The sequence below is a fragment of the Apteryx rowi genome, unplaced genomic scaffold (genome assembly GCF_003343035.1).
Source record: "Apteryx rowi isolate R43461 unplaced genomic scaffold, aptRow1 scaffold_7, whole genome shotgun sequence".
In the NCBI taxonomy this organism is placed as follows: domain Eukaryota; kingdom Metazoa; phylum Chordata; class Aves; order Apterygiformes; family Apterygidae; genus Apteryx; species Apteryx rowi.
The window spans coordinates 8,010,000-8,030,695 of record NW_020450982.1 but is presented as its reverse complement, the minus strand read 5'-3'; the positions used below and the strand labels follow the sequence as shown (position 1 = coordinate 8,030,695).

The following is a 20,696-nucleotide window of genomic DNA, read 5'->3' as shown; positions in this document are numbered from 1 at the left end:
TCTTTCTTTTTTCTGCTGCTGCTTTTGCAGGTGTTCCTCCACCCAAGGCAAGTTTCATAGAAGACCTGGTTGTAATGCTACCTCAAAATATATGGGATAATCTGTATAGCAGGTAAGGTTCATGTAACTGAAAAAAGTCCTGTGATAGAGTTTGAGAGCAAATGTGTGCCAAGCAGTGAGATTAGACTTCTGGGATTAGTGGCTTAAAAGATTTTTCAAAGTGCAGATTTATAGAATTTGCTTGTGAAAAGTAACACTAAATAAAAGCCTGCACGAACAGTAGTGTATTACTGGGGTGATGCTCAAGTATTAAATCAATAAACATCGTTTAGGGTCTGTACAAAACAACACAAAGTAGGTCAGCAAAAGTATGCTTTGCAAGAGGTACTTTGAAAGAGCTCTCTGTGTCAGCTTCCTGCTCCCTTGTTGGCTGGAGACAGCTTTTCTTGTATGTTGGCTTTGAATCTGTAGCCTTAGCTGCCAGCAGTGCTTCAAAATAGCTTAGATATAAAGGTTCTGTATAACTACTCCACACTTCTCCTATGGGTCAGGTTTAAGGGCTTGCTTATGTGGGAGGGATTCTTATAAAATGTGTCTCCTTTTAAAGTAACAAAAAAGTGGCAGAAGAGCCTAGCTGTTAAGGTTAACAACTCTGTATTGCACTTGTAACAACTGTTTTTGTCTCTTTAATTCCCAGGCACCTAAGAGCTATAGCTAAGATTAAAAAAAAAAAAAAAAAAAAAAAAAAAAAAAAAAAAAAAAAAAAAAAAAAAAAAAGGCTTAAATAGCCACAAGGAAAAAATAGAAACAATGCTATTGCCATCTTATTTCCACTTTCCTGCATATACTGAATTTTTCTTCTCAATAATTATTGTATAAATATCATACATAATGCATATATAATATGTTAATATATGATTATATATTTAATATGTTATTGTATAGATAATTTATAATACAAATATCTGTGTCTATTAAATGAACTGCATTATCCCTTACATGTGTACCAGAAATATTTGTTAAATCTGAAGGAAAATGTTTTTAAGCTTCTCATTCATTTCCCTTCACCATAAACTTTTTGAATAAGATGTCAAACTTCAGTCATATTTGATAAGTAGAAGGCCCAGAGATGGCAGGATCCTCCAGACTTTGGGAAACATCTAGTAGGTAGAGAAGAGATATAATTACTAAATATTTGTCCGTTCTGTCTGACCTCCTAACCAGCACGTGTCCGCATCAGCATAGAGTAGCTCTGGAGCAACCATACATTGCTTTTTGTCTTGCTAATAGCTGGCAATCATGGAGGAGTGCCATGGGTGAGCGTTTAGGGTGGGAAAGCCAAGTATTGAGAGAAACAAGACCGCTATGGCAGAAGTTGACTTACTGAGGTAGCATTAAGGAAAAGCAGATACTCTCATAGGATGCTAATCTATATGAGTCCAGACTTTGTTATTTTGCTGCTCACTTACCAATATTCTTATTTTATTCAATTCTAATAGCTTTGGAGTCAGAATTGCTTCAAAATCAAAGGTATAATCCATATTTGACCTATTTCAGTCAAAAACTTGTGGACTGATCAATGTAATCTAAAATCATAACATGAGCTTTAAAGGAACAGTTGGTGTGTAGGAAGTGGTGACCATTTTATGAAACGCCTTATAAAACATCAGTCTTTAAGTTGTGATGTGATGACTGAATATATACTAACAACCTTGTGTGTACAAATGCTGTTGTACCGAAATAACTCTTCAATTTTCAGATATAATACAACACTTCTGTATTTGGGAAAGCAATAGCATCCCAAATTATTTTTGTGAACTGATAAACATACAGTTCTAAGTTTTGTTTTGTTCAGATTCAATGCCTTCTGTGGCAGACTTAGTTTTAGTCTCTTAAGTAAACATGGTCACTTTTTCACTCTTGTTCAAAAACTATTCAGCTTTTGAACATTAATTCATCTCGTTATATTTAAGGATGCTCTTTTTTATCTCTTATTTAATGGAAGTTTTGGAATAAAATCTGAAGTTTTAGGGGGAAAGAAAAACAGAAGAGCGCAACTCTGACAAGAATAAGTAATTGGCTAGGAAGGAGCACTAAGAATATCCTTATTTCGTAACATGTATTTCAGCTTGACCTTTCTGCTGTAGTAAATGCATTTCTTAGTGCTGCTAGTCATTGATGGGCATTTTCTTTGTCAGGCTTGGAGTTTCTAGGCCTGCCAGTGTTCAGAACGATATTTAATGCTGTGCTCCTCGGTAACAGGGGCCCTAAGGAATTCCTTGTGTGCAGACAGCTGGCCCACAAGCAAATTATGGTGGGTATAGGGGCATGCGGAAGTAGCTTTGTTTTGGTTTGTTTGTTTTAAATAAACAATAAACATTGAGGTTTAGAGCTTAGTTTAAGATAGAACTGGTTGAAATGTTTCCATAAGCTGTTTCTTGGAGGCTTTTAATAAATCACACATGGTATGTAAGAGTGTTCATTCGGAATAATCACTCACCAACATGTTTTTCCAGTAGTAACTCCTTTCAAAGTATGCGATTTTAGCAGAATTTTAGGGACGGTTTGTACTGGCTTTAGGCAGTCAGAATTTGGAAGATCGTTATGTCTTAGGATCAAGTACAAAGTCTTATTAAGAAAATAAATGATGGTATATGTGGGTCAGTGTGATCAGCACTGGAATGCATCAGACTTCAATTACATACTGTAAGAAGCTGACACTTGTTATGCCTAACAGGTGCCTGATTCTTTTTGCATGCTATTTTCCACAAGGTTAATGTGTTGTGGGGGTATGTTTTGTTTTTTTCTTTAACTATCACTGCAGGTATGGAGGAGGACCAGCTGTTAATCATCTGTATGTTTGTCATACCTGCCAAATAGAGTCTGAAAGAATTGAAAAAAGAAGGAAAAAYGAATTGGAAATGTTTATTCGGGTAAAAAAGTAAACAGTTCTCATTCATTCCTTTTTTTGACATCATCTGATATTCATGACTCCAGATTATGGGTTACCATGTGCATAGGTGATTCATGTAACAAATAGACTTTATTAAAATATTTGTATACCTACATAGAATCACCTTTTTCTTGCTAGCAGCAACAGTGTCCTTGTGATGTCCCAGATAATTGTTTATATGGAAATGTAACTTGAGGAAATATAGTTAATCATAATCTTTAGCTCTGGTTCTAATTTTGTACCTGTTGATATAAAATAACATTAGAGGTATAAACAAATAGTTCAGTGTGAATTGAATGTTAGTATTGTAATGGATCTATAAAATTAAGCTCATTTTATTACTCATGTAGCAAGTTCTTCTTTTCTTCCCTGTCTTCCTTCCATAGTCTCTGAACAAAAATAAAACGTTAAACTGCCTAAACCTTAATTAAAGGTCTTGCTGGAAGATTTTTATAGGAATAGTTATTTTTTTCCAAGGAGAGGAACAAGTTTAGTTAGATACAACTGGGACTCTTTACTTAGCTGCTTTTTGCAATCTGTACAGTCACTTGTATTGTCTTGCAGGAGAAAATCAAGCAACCAGGGTGTGAATCTCTTAAAGCAAAAGAAACAGAAATCTTCCATGTTTTTAAACTAAAGCAAAAGTCATAAAATCAGTCTTCCTTGCTTGGAATTGTAATTGCTTCTGACCAAATTATTAGGGGAAAAGCATAGATGGCGATGTAGCTCATCATACAAAGAACTTGCTATCTAACAATGAAGCAAATCTTCAAAACACTGGTTTATTTTATAAAAATAAGCTTACTATTTATGATATTCTTATATTAAGTTTACACTGAAAAGTTCAGCATTCACGGTAATTTTCCAGTAGTGTTTCATGGATAAGCACTTATGCTTAAGAAGAGTGACTTGATTTTTTGTTTTAAGTCAAGCTGTTTWGGGAGGGAGGAAATTAAATTCTCAAGTAAAGAACAAATCTTTTTTAACTTGAAGGCTACCACTACATCAAAATTCTTACTTTGGAAGTTTACCAAGGCTTTACAATTCTGATGATCTGAAGTACTTTAAATTTTTTTTGTGGCGGTGTATTATATTGTTAATATTTAGTGAGTGGGTAAAAATATTTAGCAGCTTAAAAAAACAAAAAGGCAGAAAAACAATAATTCTTTTTCCTTGCAGCTTAATAGAGCATTCCAAGAAGAAGAATCTCCATCGACTTTTTACTGCATCAGCATGCAATGGTTCAGAGAATGGGAAGGATTTGTAAAGGGCAAAGACAGTGGTAAGTTGTGGCTCATGTCAAGATATGGGTAACCTTTTCTTTCTTCTTGTTGTCATATAGTAGTACTGTTTAAGTAAATTGCTTGTACTTTAGTAGAAGGATGCAGGAAGAATAGGAAGATAAGGCAACAAAAGCTCTTTAAAACCAAACAAAAAATTCACCAAAAAATTAAGACATAGTTTTCATATGTAGCAAATATATTTGGAAATCAAATTACAGACTGTAGTCAAAATTGGATAATCCATGGGAATGGATGGTGGGATAGTTGTGAAAGTATGTTACTTAGTTGGAGAGGGGTGGTTTCAGGTTTACACAATGCTTATTGTTCTGAATCTTTCCAAAAGTGGTAGTAAACTTAAACACCAACATCTGCAGAGAGCAGGGCGAGCTTTTAGCAGCAGCAGAAAAATTGGGTTCAGGTATGAGGAGGCATGCATTATGCAGTACAAACAGATTGATAATGCTGTAGCCTCTGGAGGAAAGGGGACCTCAATGATGCAATTTAGACCCACAGACAACTGTAATCATATCACTATTAGCCTTCTTTAGGTGCACATAAAGTTTCAAAATGGAAACACTGACGGAATGTTCTATAATCTTGTTTGAGTCTGCTCTAGGATGGTGTGGCTGGAGGTGAGAATTAGGATTAATTTGCATTTTACATTGCTTGAAGGCTTACTGTAATCATGAATGCTTGGAAAATCCTGCTTTTATTTAAAATTCTGATTAGCTTTTAACAGCTTGGAACATATTGCTGAGCAGTACAAGAACAAGCAGAAAGCAAACCAGCTATTTCTCCTTTCATTTGAAAACGGAACCTCCAGACTGCTGTTTGTTTTCACTCTCTCATTTTAATCATTCTTTCTGTCACTCTAGAGCCTCCTGGTCCCATTGATAATGCCAAGATTGCAGTCACAAAATGTGGAAATGTTGTGCTAAAGCAAGGTAGGTGTCTGATATTGCTGCAGCTTTGGACTCCTAATGATGTATTTGCTGAAGCTAGGAAAACTTATTATAAATTCTCATCTTAACTGTTTTTGTAAAATGATAATTCCTGGGGAATGTGTGTTGTGCTCTGTTCTAATTAAGAAAAACAGTAATACTAAATTTGGAGGGGAAACTGAAGAACTCGTAGTTGTTACAAGGCCCATTTTTGGGAGGCCAGCTTATTCATAAAATTATGAAATAGTGTCTATAATAGACTAAGCCAAGTGCAGATAAGAGTGTAGAAAGCAGTGCAGAGTAACTTTGGCTTTTAGGCTGTGTTCTCTATCTGTATTTAGTTATCTGAATCTTGAAACCTAATTTGAGTTGAGAGCTGCTCCTGACAGAGGGAAACAAACTACAGTGAGTAAATGTTGTTGCTCATTTTTCTGCAAGTTATTTACTACTGTATATTGCAAAAACTTTTTTAGCGTACAAAGATAGATTATTTGTTATTCTTCATAGTCAGATGCTTATATTTATTTGAATTTTGTGTGTAGAGAAAAAAGTTAAGTTTTCTAACATGGCTTGCTCTATGAAGACTTTAGATTTCCTGTGAAAGCATCATGTGGATATTTCATTTCATTGTAGCTCAGATTTGAGGAAAAAAATGCAGTGTTAAGGTTAATCTTTACTTGTTAATTGGATTTTTTCACAGTTAAAACTTGAGTTAATGCCTCAGCATACAGTGGACCTACCAGTGGCAGTTCACTGGAGGCCACTAGCTCCTGGGTGAATCTTACCAGCTGTAAAATGTTAAGATTTTTTTTTTTTTTTGGAAAGAATGAGTTCTTGCTCCCAGGAGTGTGCCAGTGCATTTTAAAGATTTAAGCTGTAACATAGGATTCAAATACAGGTTATGAAGCATCTGACTGAAGTATAGCAACAGAAGAATTCAGTTTAGGATCAGTAACAGTAAGTAGAATGGTAGTTTTTAACTTTTCACTTCAGCTAGATTGATTCAAATTAGAACATAAGTAGAAATTAAAAGAAAGAGGTGTGGAAATACTTATCTCTTTTCCTGAGTGAAGAGGTTAGAGCACCATTAAGTAGTGTGTAGTATTACATATCTTTGTGATCCAGTGGTCCTGATCCCAGGGTTTTAGTTCACTGTGCTTGTTCAGTTAAATGTGACCATTAGAAGAGCTGGAAGCTGGATGAGGGGAGGAAGGTCTACCCTGGGCCTACGGGAATGGAGTCAGTTGCATTTTTAAGTACAGCACTGAACCTAAACATTTGTTTACTGAGGCATAACTTTATTAATTCTGGTACAGTGCATCCTGACTTCCAGATGAAGCTTTGCATGGTTGACTCAGTGTGGGTAAACAAATGTGTAACTCTTTGTACCCTTCCTCTTTGGAAATGTTTTATATGTAAAATAGGGCAGTAGGTCCAGCTGTGCAGGTGGTGAGGCTAGAAAATTATGAGTATATATGGAGAAGTCCCCTTGATTTAGCTTTGTTTTGTTTTAAATAGAGGGCACTGTAATTAAACTTAATGAGACAGATTAAGAATAATTTCTAATAAAAGGATATTGGAGAAACTTCCTGTAGGCAGGTTTTTAATCAGTTGCTTAAGACTGAGGGGTCTTATTCAGGTAGAGTAGAAAGCTGTCCTCTATGCCTAGGGTAAGAAGTCCTGGCTTCAAGTGTATCAGACAGAATCCTTGTATTAAAACSCAAGAGTGGTGATATGMTGGGGTTCCCCTGCCTCTATAAAGGGTTATTGAAAATCAGAAGTGATTATTGGATGCTGACCTGAGACATGAGACCTCTAGCCAGAGGAACAGGATCATAAACAAAGACTTTATTAAATGGACAGAAAAATCAGGCTGACTCATCACAGTGCCACATATAAGGAGCATTAGTGGGGCAGTTAATGTCCTGATAGTCTTTTCTGTCTGGGGCTCTGAGAATTCCACTGTGGTTTCTGTTCTTTCGTTCTTTATTGTAAATCTTTAATTTTTCTCATTAAGCAAGAGTCTTGAACCCTTGACCTTTACGGTGTAATTGGCGGGACTGGATGTTCTTACATTAATATGAATCCTTGCTCCCTCTGTATACCAAGAAGCAGCCCCACAACTGCAAGACTTGCCAGCTGTCAGCTTGGTTGATAAGTGTCAGACAAGATGTTTATCTTAAATGTCATGCATTTTTATGAATCAGCTCTGCTAAGGATTGGATAGTTTAGAGAGCAGATAGTTGTAGAATCGAGAAACATAAAGCTAACACATGTCATCAGGTTTGGTAGTTAGTGCAAGATAAAGCACAAATATGGATTAGGGTATTAAATTTGTCTGAGTATTTTGTTTTTTATCTGTTATGGGCTTCAAAAAATCATGAAAATTTTAAATAGTAATTAAAACTTTAAAAATGTTTTCAGGTGCAGATTCTGGACAGATATCTGAAGAAACATGGAATTTTCTTCAGTCAATCTATGGTGGAGGTCCAGAGATTATACTCAGACCACCTGTTCCTCCAGTAGACCCTGATATCTTGCAAACAGAGGAGAAGATTGAATTAGAAACTCATGGTCTGTAGCTGTTGAGATAAAGATGAACATGTAAGGAATTCAGCTTCCTTACAAAATGCCCCAATACATTCCTGAAAGTTTTATTCCCTAATGTTTGTAGGAGGCAAAGCTCACTGGGCATTATGTTAACTAAAGAATAGTAAGTTGAAATATGTATTACAATTTGCTTAAATAGAGACTTGTTTCTCTGTTTTGGAAGGCATGTGGTTTGTACATTTTGGATTGTTTAGTCAATGGAAAACAATGTCATTTCTGGACTTCTTTGTATAAGTCAAAATCCTGTAGTAACCTTAGACTTGAAAAATTGGAGCAAAATTTTAGAAATGTCGTAAGATAACTTTATTGATTCCTGATTGGACTTCTGATATCTACAAACTGCTGCCTGTTTTAATTGTACAGTTTTGACAAGCCTAGGTATAAGGGGAGTATATTTTAAATGGATCGCAATCATTGATTTAATAAAAAGAAGAAGGAGAAAAAAGACAACTTCCTAAATGCTCAGGAAAAAATTGTCTTGCTTTTTTTGCACTGTAAGTATATAAAACAAGTAGTATATAACATCCAAATACTTTTCGAATTTGAATGGATCAGATAGTCTAGATGGAATATTGTTTTAGTCAGCAAATGTCATAATTTATTACCTACTAAATTTTACATCTTATTATAGGCTTCTGTAACTCTCTAAGCCTGGCTAGTATCTTTAATATCTGTGAAAAAAAATTTTAGTCTTCTCTAGAGTGATGTTTGAGAGCATGAAGTGTGAAATGTAAAATGATTATGGACATGAGTGATATAAATTTGAGAAATTAAATTGTCTGGTCTCCTGAATTATATTCACAAAACAGTTCCTTTTGAAGGATTTTATTGTATTGTTAAAAATACTCAGTGGCATGATGACCTATGATGTCAGAAGCTGGAAGAAATATATATATATATTGCAAAACTTTACTGAATGATTCATATTGGAATGCAGAATGGCATTTGCTCTTGTTTTTGCCTGATATTGTTACCAAATAAGCAGCATTATTCAAGGCTGGATCAATAATAATAATAAAAAAACCCTTCAATTGTGGAAGGGGGGAGAAAGCGTTCTTAAATGTTTTTCATTTATTACATCAATACAAAACCTTTCAAAGCAATGCTTTGATATTGCTTTTGCACCCATATAAGTGTATTTCTTGACCGTTTTACATTTGGTCAGTGATGTTGGCAGTTCTAGCTCCAAAGTGAGCAAATGCTGAGACAACATTTGTCTGGATTATTTTATACTATATATAAAGTTAACTCTTTTTATGCTTTGTAAAGCCACTTAAAGCCATTCTGGTTAAAGAAGCATATAGGGCAATTCTAGACTGCGTCCTGTAACCTAAAGTACTTGACCCTGTTGCTGATGTGCCACATAGCAGGAGTCAGTTCTGTCTGAGTAGCTAAAAATCCCAGTATTTTACTCGCTCTACCTGAGAAGAGCTAGAGCAAGGAACAAAAGGAATTAAGCTGGGTTTGTGATATGTATGTTACCTTTGATCCTCTTAATTCATCACCTTTACTTTGTCGATAATCTGATACCATTTAGTATTTCTCTGTAGTTCTTGTAGCATACTTTGAACTAAACCAAATTTATGTTCCTATTTCAGATGATACAGCTTATAAAAGCCGCATATAGAATACATTGTACTTCAGCATTTTGCTTTGCTGTAAGTTGTTTGTATTTATGAGGTAAGCTGGAATCTAATGGGATCGAGTCTTGTACCCTTTTTTTTGGCCTCTAAGTCCAGTAGGCAAGAACTAAAAGAGTAGGTGACTTGCGCTTTCCAGCCTGCAGCTATGTAACTTAAGTCATACATAAAGGTAACTTAATCTCCTTTGAGGGCACTTAAGATGGAGGTAGGTACAGAGAGCTCTGGGGAGATTTGGAAAAAGAATATCTGCAGTCTTGTTTATAGATAAGTATGAGGGCCAAAAAATGGAAAGGAGATTCATGGAATGCCCTTTTTACCCCTAAGTTAGGCCTCYGAATCAAGAGAAATCTAAGGAAGCTGTCCTAGGTAAATGAGGCTTGCACTGAACTAAAGAAATTTTTTTTATCTTAAATGCCAGTACAATATGAATAAAACAGTGCAAACAGGAGGAAATTGACAGCAATATGAAGCCAATAATTTTATGAATAAGGAAAAAAATACTCAATTTTAAATTCTCACAGGTAACTCTTGCCCAGCCTGTTAAGTTTCTGAACTTTTGTGTTTCTCCTTAAATTCKCAAGAAGGTCTTGGGATATCTGCAGCTGAAAAGCCTTGCATGTACACAAGAGTAAATCTGAAGGAACACCAAGCAGAGCCCTCAACTATCTGATCGTGCATTTCTGCAATTTTATATTAGTAGATAAGGCACGTTGAAGTTAATACCAAGTTTCCTCTGCAGTAAACAAACATATCAGTTACAACTACAAAGTTATCTCACTGTTTAAGGTAAACATAACTTGCTTATGAACAGTCAATAGTAATTTGCTGGCCTTGACCTGTGGGGGCACTTCTAGCTTCCCACCTCCATTTTTGTCTTTTTTTCCTCCTTATTAGGGATGACTAAATTCAAACCTGGATTTATACTGTCTAGGTTTAACTTGTTCTTTGCTAAGCTTTTATCTGTTTTAAGCTATTTTTAAGGTTCTTAATATATTAAAGCTGAAAAAAACATTAATAGCTCTGCATACTTTAGCAATAATTTTCCCTACATGTTGTTCTTAATTGGAAACTTGAGAAATACGTTCTTGGTTAAATCACTGTACAGTGATTAGGTTTACTATCTTATTTAATGTTTCCACTAATAATCAGGATGCTAGAAGAGTGCACTATTTTATTTTATTTTATTTTAGTCCAACACTCATAATCCATTTCTCTCTTGCTTGCCKTTGTCAGGGAAATGAAGCAGTTCTGTGTAAGTGTTCTGGGTATTATAGCAGATCAGACTGACTAAGAGTTAAAATCTGATGATAATAAAAAAATTGTTCTGGGTAATAGTAACAAAAGTATCAGATGTGAGGCACAGGAGGTAATTATTATGCTCTACTTGGTGCTGTACTTGGTGGTGAGATCTCATCCGTACTGTTCCCAATTTTGGATACTATATAGTGATAAATACAAGTTGGAAGGAGAGCATTTCAGAGAAAGACTAACAAAACTCAGAAGTTATCTAGCTTAAAAGAATGTTGAAGAAAGGTGCAAGGCTTCTAATGTGGAAACAATTGGATAATAATGAACAATTTTTCCTAGATAAGTAGGAACATTTGCCTAAATATTAGCAATGATGACTTGTACTGGATATCATGTAGCCTGTTAGAAATATTCTGCTAGCAATTCTGTAGAAACTTCTTCACTGGATGTCTGGGAATCCATAGTGAAACATAAACTGTGCACGTACATAAGCCCCACTTCAAACTAGCAGTAATGAAATACTTTTGTTACCTTCAGTAACAGGCATCTTCCCACTATAGCTGTTTGTCATGCAAAAAAAAAAAAAAAAAAAAAAATCCCTGAGTTTGCAGAGATGAAATAGATGTATTTGGTTACAAGACGGTTAAAAATGGATGACTACTCTATCTTAGCCCTTTGAGAATTCAGTAAGAGATTTTATGCCATGGAAGTGAAAGTAGCCTGTTTAAAATAAGACAGTTTGGGAGAATGCCAGATAGATCTCTTGCATATACTGGAGGGAAGGTAACACTTCAGAGTATAGGTACAGAAGAAACCTTTGCTGTGAAGAGAGCTCTGATTCAATGCAGAGAAAGAATGTGTCGCAGGAAGAGCTGTTGAAATGATTTTTTTTTCCGGAAGTCTTTAACCAGTTGTCTTGGGTTCTTTGTCCATTTGTTTCCAGTTGAGGAAACAAGGCAGTGTGTTTGGATGCCAGGGAAGTTGTCATTTCAAGAAGAGGAAAATTCAGTAGGGTCCTTGTTCCAGGTCTGGAAATCTAGATGTGGGCTACTAAAGAAGTGCTGTTCAATCTGGTAATGTTGGTCCACTCTTCTGAAGAAACTGGCTTACTAGCTCTTAGTTTGATTTCTCTCTAAATTGTTCAAGCTTTTTTTTGAAAATAGTATAACTAATTCTTCATCTGAACCCCCTTCCCTGTCGCCCCCACCCAACATTGAGAAGAATGCTTCAAGAACTGTGTAGTGTAGCTGAAAAGTATAACTGGGGAAAAAAAATAGTTGAAGAGCTATTGAATTAGTTACTGGCAAAATAAGGCACTTTCACAATATGCTTCAGAGGTGAGAGGTAAGTAGTTCCTCTGTTTAATGAAGCAAATAAAAACAACCTGCTTGCTAGCTATGAAATCATCCTGTGTTATTAGTGACTTAAAGGCCAGTCTTTTCCTGTCACAGGAATATTAGGAAATAAGGGAAGTTTTGAAGACAGTTATATGTGATTCAGATTAGGTAGTCCAGAAAGCTGTCTCTGCAAGTAGAATCTAAATTAGTCCTGTGTCTAGGGATAAATATAAATGCACATAATCTATTTCTCCGGTTTCTTAATTGAACTATGGCTGGAGGCACTAAAATAATTAAGTTCTAYATAGGAATAATGATTTTGAGTAGATGGATCAGATAGGTTTTTGTTTTGTTTCAAACAGATAAATGACACTTCAATTGAATGCAGTAATGGGTGTCAGTCTTCTGTCAGTAATGACCTGGAAGTTTGCTAGGTAAGTTAGAGACTTCATATGCTGTTCAAAAATTGTACCAAAACAGGGTTTAAAAAAGGGGGGGAGGGCAAAAGCCATTTTTACTAATTCATATCAGAAAAACTCAGAATCAGTTTTGATAACTCTGTATATTTTATTTGAATAGTATTGTTATTGTCAACTGTTGAGCTGCCCAAATGTAGCAAAAACTTTTTAAGGTATCTAATATCTAGCTGATGAAATCTGCTGTAGGGTAAGGTGTTTGATGCGACACTGCAAATCTGAATTTGAAGGAGCAGTGCCACACCCATTGCCACACATGTCCCTGGCAGTAGTAAGGAGATTTTGCATTTGGATTGTACTGTTCTGTCTAACTGACTTGCAAACCCACCAATTACATCTGGGTCAATGGCAGCTAACTTATTCAGGATTTTTTCTTTTTTAATTTAAGTCACTTTTTTAACCCTGATATGATATTTTACTCTTTAGCTTTGCCTGGGAGTTGCACAGTCACATGGTAATGCTTATCTGCTCTACTGACAGAGCTGTGGTGATAGGAAAGAACTTCTGACCAAGCTATTGAAGCAGAGATGTGAGAAGCCTGGAGCCAACAAGTAGTCCATTAGTCCCCGAGGTTTGAGGCTAGATGATAATGTACTTTTAGAAATCTGTCCTTTTGGCAGAGTCCTATACTTGGTGATACCTGAAAGAATTTGTATTTAAAGCCTTTTGTATATTTGTAAGATTCCATATTTTGGTAAAGACAGCCCTACAGAGAAGGATTCTTTTATATAACTGTCGACCCAGTAAGTCCCTCTGACTGTGGGATATCTGCATAAAGAGTTAGAAATACATTTAGCTGTAAAATCTATTAGACTGATGAAATAGCTTTCASTTGTGAAGTGAAAGCTAAGTATGCCCATGTAGGCCTGACTTTTTTTTGTGAAATCTGGTGTAATTTGCTGTACTAATGCATTATGCTAATGTGCTAATCCTTCTCAAGTTCAAAATTACTTAGTATGTGGGGTTCTTTGTAATACAAGATATCCTAGGTTTCCTTAAAAGGACTAAAGCCAAGAAGTTTCTTTCGAGTTAGCATTATAGGCATTTATCCATAATGATGGTGCCAACATTTGGGGATGGGGGTGGGTTTTTTTGGTGGCTGATAGATGTACTGTTATTCATCATATAAGTTCATTTGGAAAAGCAAACCAGAGATTGGGAAAATTTGCAGGAGAACTTAGATTATCTGTTTAAAGGGGCAAGTGGATTCTTCGTATTTGCCATACAGGTCTTTTATACTGAACTAAGAAAATTCTGTTCCATTTATTCCTTTTGAATTCCCTATATACATCTGGCTTAATGCAGTCTAAGCAGTTTTCTCACTGAAAACCTTTCAGCTCTTCATTTTACCCAGGAAATGAGTAAAACAACTAGGCTTTTTTATTCTTCCAAACAGATGGCTTTTCTGGCTTCCCTCTATACTTGAGCCATCCAGAACCGACAATTAATAGCAGGAAGCAAAATAGATTCTAGATTTCTGAAGCGTCACAAAGCAAGACAAATCACTTCCAGCAGGATTTCACATAAATTGTCTGGTTGCGAACGAACTTGGTTCATATTAGCCTTCAAAATCTTAGCAGATTAGAAAATAGCCTCATCAGTGACAAATTTTAAAAGGGCTATTCCTACCAGCAGTGAAAAGCATAACTTGTTTTCTTGAACATACTCTGTAATATATATTGCTGTTTAAAATATGTCATTCAACAAGGTGATGCAGCTTTTCTTCCATTAAAAAATGTTAGGACTAAGCACTGCCACACAATAAGATAAAATGTCATCTGTTTATAACACATTTAATATTAGTTACTTGCTTACAATATCTGTCCAACACTTTTCATAGGAGGTTGGTATTACTTATTGTATTACAAAACTTTTCTCCCTTTCTAAATGTGTGCCAGCTGTGACATGTAAGTAGTAAAAGAAGGTTCGTTTGCGAGAAACACTGATGTGTCTGATAAGCTTTATGGATTCTTAGTGATGCTACAGGCCAAGTCACTTGACCACAGGTTTCCTTATAAAGGTCATGGATGGGTAGATGTGCAGACTTTGGAAAATGCAACATGAATCTGATCCCTCAAATAGGAGGTTGGAGGTATTAGGAATAGACTGGATGTTGACACACACAGGTTTGTTTTCCCTCTGTGTTGCTATTGAATCTCAATCACTTTTCTTATGCGCTAGTTATTTATTCAGCAGTATGAGAGGTGCAAAATGAAGTAGTTGGTATCCCCAAAATGTCTTCATAATATAAAGGAAGTTGAGAAGACTTAATACATGTTTCTTAGTTGAGTATAAGTGCAACAAATGTTTATCTTTTCCAGATATGCTCCTCCTTTCTCACTTGAAACTCCCAAAGAACTTACTAAAATTCTTAATAAATAAGTTCTGCTTTTGGAATAACTTGCCACATGAGAAAGTAAATCTTGAAGTATCTGGCTGAGAAGAATAAAGAGGGCAGAGAAGAGAAATGGGTTCTTATAAGTAAGAAAAATCTTAGCTGAAAATAATAGGCAGCTGTCAAAAATGAAGAATAACAATTTTCCTGTCTCTTATCTCAAAGGAAAATGCCAATACTTTTTTGTGAACAATTTTGCCCAGAAGTGAACATTTTTCTAGGTGACTAATTTTGTTCTATCCTGTGTATGTTTTTGTAATGTACATGCTAAAACAAGATGTCCTGGTTACCATGGTGATACATTGCTTCCCCCCCCCCCCTTCTGTGTCTGTTAAAATGCTAAATCCAGAAGCACTGAGATGCAGCCCTTGCTCGTGCTCTGAATGCACCTTTGTTTCCACGAAGGAGCACACCTTCTCTATAGGTCCAAAAGTAAGATTCTTTTAATGAGATTTTCAGCTATAATGAAAGGAATGCATTCATATGTGCCAAAATGCTAATTGATTGGCAACATTAATTCAGTTAAATGATATTTCCAATTATATTTCTAGTCTAGCAAAAAATGCTTATAATTAGACTGATTTTACAACTTAACTGTGCAAGCAATAAGCCAGCTATTTTTCAGCTATGAACTCTTCTTTGGTGTCTCATCCTTCTAATAATTCTTAGCAAGGGAAACACATTGTATCTTACCTTTTTGTTTGTTTGTAGTATAATTAATTTGCTTTCCAACCAAGCAGTGTAGAAGAAATAATCTGTCTCTAAAACCAGATCAGTGATGATCTGAACTTCATGTCTGACCTTAACTTTAAAGACCCCAGTGCAGAGACTAGTCTTCCTGGGCTTTTTCTGTGGATACTGAAAAAGATAAAGGTAATTCAGAGCAGGAACCCAGAAAGTGCTTCAAGGCCCCTAGATACAGAAGATGTATCTATTGATAAGCTTTTTTGCTGGAAAGTGGCTATCCTCCAGTCTAGATTTTGAGTCCTGAACAAGGATCCCTGCTTTTTAAAATGGCACTGTCAGTGGTGCTAGTGTCCACTCCTACATAGTGGTAGTTCAAATTTTTACTTAAACCTATCTTTCACATCCTCTAGAAGAGGGCCCTGATCCCAGAATATAGGCTTGGCTTGAGGGAACTTTTCTGTTTAGAAAAAAATGTGCCTCAGGGCTAGGCTTAATTTTTGCATTTAGACACCTACATCCTGGAGACTTCTAATCCACTTTTTTCTGCTTTGTTGAACACATCCTGTGCTGTTCAGTGTCAGAGTAACGATAGAGCCCTCTACTGTGGTCTAGGACCTGAAGGAATATGCAAGGTAGTCAAAACAACAACAGGGAGATTCCGTGACCTGACACACCTTTAGGTAGGTTGTGAACACAATCTAATGTGTTATTGCAGACCCACTGATACCTGGCAGTGCTCCATACATATAGCAGAAGTTTCTAAAGGAGAAGAGAAAGGATAAAAATGACTTTGGATAGGAGTTTATAACACTTGTAAGGGGTAAAACTCCTAGAGTAACCTAACTATAAAAGTCAGAAGTGTTAAGATCCAGATCTTGGAGGCTGTTGTTTTTTGGAAGCCTGAGTCAAACTTAAAGATCAGAAAAATAACATAGTCTAATGAGTTCTAAACTGGAATATTTTTAATAATGCACTGTACTCTAGCTAACATTTCCTATCTACCTGATTTTGAAGCCTCTACTGAAATTAGCAAAAGCAATTTAAAGTGGAATATTTCATGAGCGAGGGGGTGGTTGTACATTTTTTACTGAATGTAGCCTAATTATTATAAAAAAAATTAGTTCTACTTAGTTGTAAATGTAACTGAATTTTTTATTTTTACATCTACTTGAATTAGATGACCACTACTTTAAATATACAGGCATAACATGGGAATAAACTAATAACTTCCTAAATATATTTCATTTTTGTAATTGGCAACTTGCTTTTTCATAATATATTATAGAACATCTTTTAGTAATTAAGGTGAACTCTGTGCAATAGGCTGTGTGGATTGTAAGACTCCCAAATTGTCTAATGTACACATACTGTAATATATCACTGATTGGAGACTGTTCTGTTTAACAGTTAAGACTTTTTTCACTCTTTCCCACTTTTTTAACTATAGTTTAAAATGTTCCCACAAAACAAAGAGCTGTAAAATCAGGCATTCTAAATCTATGGCTGGTGTGGATTTTTAGTAGACATTAGACCAGATGTCAGTTCATAATCCTGAACTTGTAATTTACCAAGATCATATTTTTTTTGTCAATCACTATTTTAATAATTTGCTTTTTATTGATTTTTGACATGGTGACTTGCATAACTACTATAAAGGCTCTGTCCAAGTAGTATTTGAGGTAGTGGAAACAGTAACAAAATGCATGTTCTTAATAATAGATTACTGAATTGATAATACTGTAAACTCTAATTATTAGAGTTCTGGCAAAAAGCCTGTGCGGTCTCTCTGAATTAGCTACTGTAGCCACAACTTTGTTTATCTAAGGCATTTTGCTTTATGTAAGAACACTGGAAAATGTGATGGTGGTGTTACTGTTGTTGAAGTTAACAAGCCTTTCTCAGGTTTGTTCTTTACATCTGGTAGCACCAATGAAAGAAAAGGTTTAGGGTTTTTCAGGGAATGCAGCAGGCAGAAACGGGTAGCAAAATAGAGGACCTGCAACAAAGAAAACGTGAGGAGATTCCACATAAGGATGCATATCTAAGCAAAAAATAGTCTTTTTCTGTAATACTGTTTAAAAATGTCTTAGCTAAAACTTTCTTTTTATAACTTGAAGCTATTTTCTGTAACTCTCTCTTGTGAGGAATTTTCTTAAGAATTTAAATGTGTTTTTTTCCAGACCTACTGCAAATAGAAAATCCAAAAAGCCGTCTAAAAATTATCCACAAAAAATTTCTTAAGATGGTAAACTAATTAGTGCAGAGGCTTCTGGGTACTGTGCTGAGCCAGCTCCAGTCCAGTGCGGGATGGTTTATTAGCTTTGGGCAGGCCGGGGGAAGCTGACCCTACTGAACCGAAGCTGCCTTCAGGAGTCTCTCTGCTCTCTCCCAGCACTTCTGTGCAGCCCCTGCGCAAAACAGCCAGTCCAGCACAGCTGCCCTTGAGTCGGACCAAATAAGCCTGAGCTGAATTCTGGAGGAGAATTCAGCTATACTTTTCCTTGCCCTGCTGTCTGGGACAGCTTTATTAAGAGCTAGGAGCTAACCTACATATCCTTAAGATCAACTTTTCAATTGTGTTGAATCATGAAGAGTTATTTTTGTCAATCTTTTTGTTAGAGGGGAAAAAAAAAATCACACATTTGACTTGCTCTGGTAAAGTACTACTTCAAGCTAAGCAGGAGGAGCAGTTAAGCTATTTCATGGATTGAGACAGCTAGAAAAAAGGACAATACTGCTGAGAGCGTGGGCCTTATAACAGCACTTCACTGAGGCTGGGCCTTGTGGTCTTAGGTGGTTCTCTATGCCCAAACATGGGCTGGGAGTTTGTTTTAGCAAAGTGGAGGGATAGAAAACATCTGTCAGTTCATGATGTTTGTAGCAACTAGTAATGGGGAGAGGTGTAGATCTAGTATTTGTTTTTATCCTGTCCCCTTATAACATGATGAAAGATTGCAGTAAAGAACTATTCTTATCATGGGAAAATGGAGTCAATGACAAACAGCCAGAAAAATAGTTACTGCCCAATAAATTACTTGAGGTTGCTCTTAATAAACATGTCTACCAATTGTTTACAGCAAGATGGAAGTTGTAGCACAGGGAAAATGGCTGCCACCAGTCAGGAATATGGTATAGTTTGGATAGGGTACATGAGGAGTCTGAAAGTGAAAATATGTTAGGGAAAACATAGTGCTTCTAAGCAGGAGGTGTAACTGGGAATCATTCAGAAGCTACTCTAGGATACTGTGGGGAAGGGGCTGCAGGATACTGAGGGGCTGAAGATTTGAACTGTGAGGACAGCAGAGGGGAAGAAGAGCCATGTCCAATCATCTTCAAACAAAGCAAGTTTCTCAAGGTTTAAATGTAAATTCCCTTGGGTGGAGGTCTCATAGTAAACCTGCTTAGTCTCAGTCCTTTCTATGCATGGACAGCTTCTTCTGCTACCCTGTGGATAGAAGACTGATGGATTCAATCCAGGGGAAGCAGGAGGCATGTAGAGGTGGAGCAAGAGCTTTGGGAGTGTCCCTTTCATTAGCAGGAAACATCACACCATGCACAGTCGCTCTTTGTTATCATCCCCTCACTAGACATTATTGCTTCTTAAGCAAGATGACAGAACATAATATTTAAGGACTCAGTGAATTCAAGGCAAATCCTGGTCTAGGGTGTGGTTAGACAATATGGTTGGACTGGTTTCATGCTGCTGCCAAAAGAGAATAGTGCTGCTCCTCCCCTCTGCTRGCACCACCTTCTCCTCCACTTCTCACATGCTGGCTCCCTTGCCTGACTGGGTGGTGAGCCAATGCAGCTTATTTTCTAGCTGAGAACAAATCCACCACGAATGGGAACAGTTTCTTCGTGGTTTAGGAAGTCCAACTGGCTTACCACGTGTTCAGATGAGCACCAGAGTGGGCAGAGGGGAAGTTGTGGGATTGCATGGCTGGGAGTAGGGGGGGAAAAGAGTGCTGGCCACTACAGCTCAGCTGTATTGCTCAACTGCACCCTGCGACTGCCATGGGAATTTGTCTGAACAAAACCAATAGATGTTGTACTGAAACAGCTGAGAAAAACCTTCAGTTCTACTGCGAAAGCACTAACACTTGGCTGAAATGCAGTAATAGCTTAAATAACTCAACTGTTTGCTAAGTGAACGTATTTCTAAAATAATTGCAATTCACAAAAATTTTAGTGCTTACAGGTGCTGCTGCAATAACACAAAAAGCTCCATTACTCTTTCAGACTTGGGCACATGAACAGAACACTGCATGAGAACAGTGGCACCGATTCAAGGAAAATTTTTCCTTCCATCTCTTGTGGGATTTCTGTTGTTTTGAATCTGATCACAGGAGAAGAGTTCCAAGTCAGCAAGAAGCAGGGGAAAGTGAGAAATGCTTGGGAAAATGGAAATGCTACTGAGGTTTTAGGCAAARGATACCATCTAGGACAGCGGAATGAAAGCATGTATAACTAGCAATTTGTACAATTATGATTTTATTAAAACTGTTTTTGTTACTCTTTATAAACTGATCTGTATCCTTAATTACAATATAGTCAATAGCTACTTAAAAAATTAAAATATTTTTAGTAGTATTTTGTTAAAACTTCTTGTATAGGATTTTCTAGCAATTTGCAAAGTTAATGCTTTTTGGATGGGAAGGTTGAATTCCATAAGCATTTAATCAGAAACTACGAGTCTTCTGTGTTTCTTGGCTACCTTTCTTTTCCAAATGCATTATAACCGTGATATATGAGGAGAAAACAATGATGGATTGGTAGGCTAGTAGGAGATGCATGGTAGTTCCTCTCCCTCTGTAGGAGGAGAGAAGTAAATGAAATATATTTGAGCAAACTGTGCATTAAATGGTAACTTGTGGTGATCACATGCATGTTTGCAGAGAACTAGGAGGCTACCAAAAATAGAGACTTAAAGTCACGCTTCGTTATTTTTTTTTAGTCACAACGTGGCGGGCTGGAGCATCCCACGGTATCCGTTCTCGAGGCGTAGCTCACGCGGGGACTGTCAGCGCACGGGCAGCGCGGGGGAGCCGCGAGCGAAGCGGAGCCGCGAGCGAAGCGGCCCCGCTCCCCGGGCACTAAACGCGCCGGCGGGGCAGGCGCGAGGC

General features: G+C 36.7%; 1 protein-coding gene across 37 annotated transcripts in view; it reads left to right on the top strand.

The window, feature by feature from the left end:
- The window catches only part of USP33 (ubiquitin specific peptidase 33), a 54,811-nt gene extending 34,551 nt beyond the window's left edge, over positions 1-20,260 (top strand). For 9 of the 37 annotated variants that reach the window (XM_026086549.1, XM_026086556.1, XM_026086528.1 and 6 more), the window contains 9 exons: positions 31-112; positions 2,825-2,933; positions 4,133-4,235; positions 5,112-5,180; positions 7,602-7,751; positions 9,386-9,467; positions 12,378-12,449; positions 12,918-13,062; positions 13,888-20,260. In XM_026086549.1, coding sequence (XP_025942334.1) covers positions 31-112; positions 2,825-2,933; positions 4,133-4,235; positions 5,112-5,180; positions 7,602-7,751; positions 9,386-9,414 — 542 coding nt within the window. In that variant the 3' untranslated portion in view covers positions 9,415-9,467; positions 12,378-12,449; positions 12,918-13,062; positions 13,888-20,260. Of the gene's footprint in view, positions 1-30; positions 113-2,824; positions 2,946-4,132; positions 4,236-5,111; positions 5,186-5,518; positions 5,583-7,601; positions 8,843-9,385; positions 9,468-9,951; positions 10,217-12,377; positions 12,450-12,917; positions 13,063-13,887 lie in introns of those variants that run through there. The other 28 variants (XM_026086551.1, XM_026086561.1, XM_026086559.1 and 25 more) reach the window with 26 other exon arrangements.
- Positions 20,261-20,696: the final 436 nt, after the last annotated feature.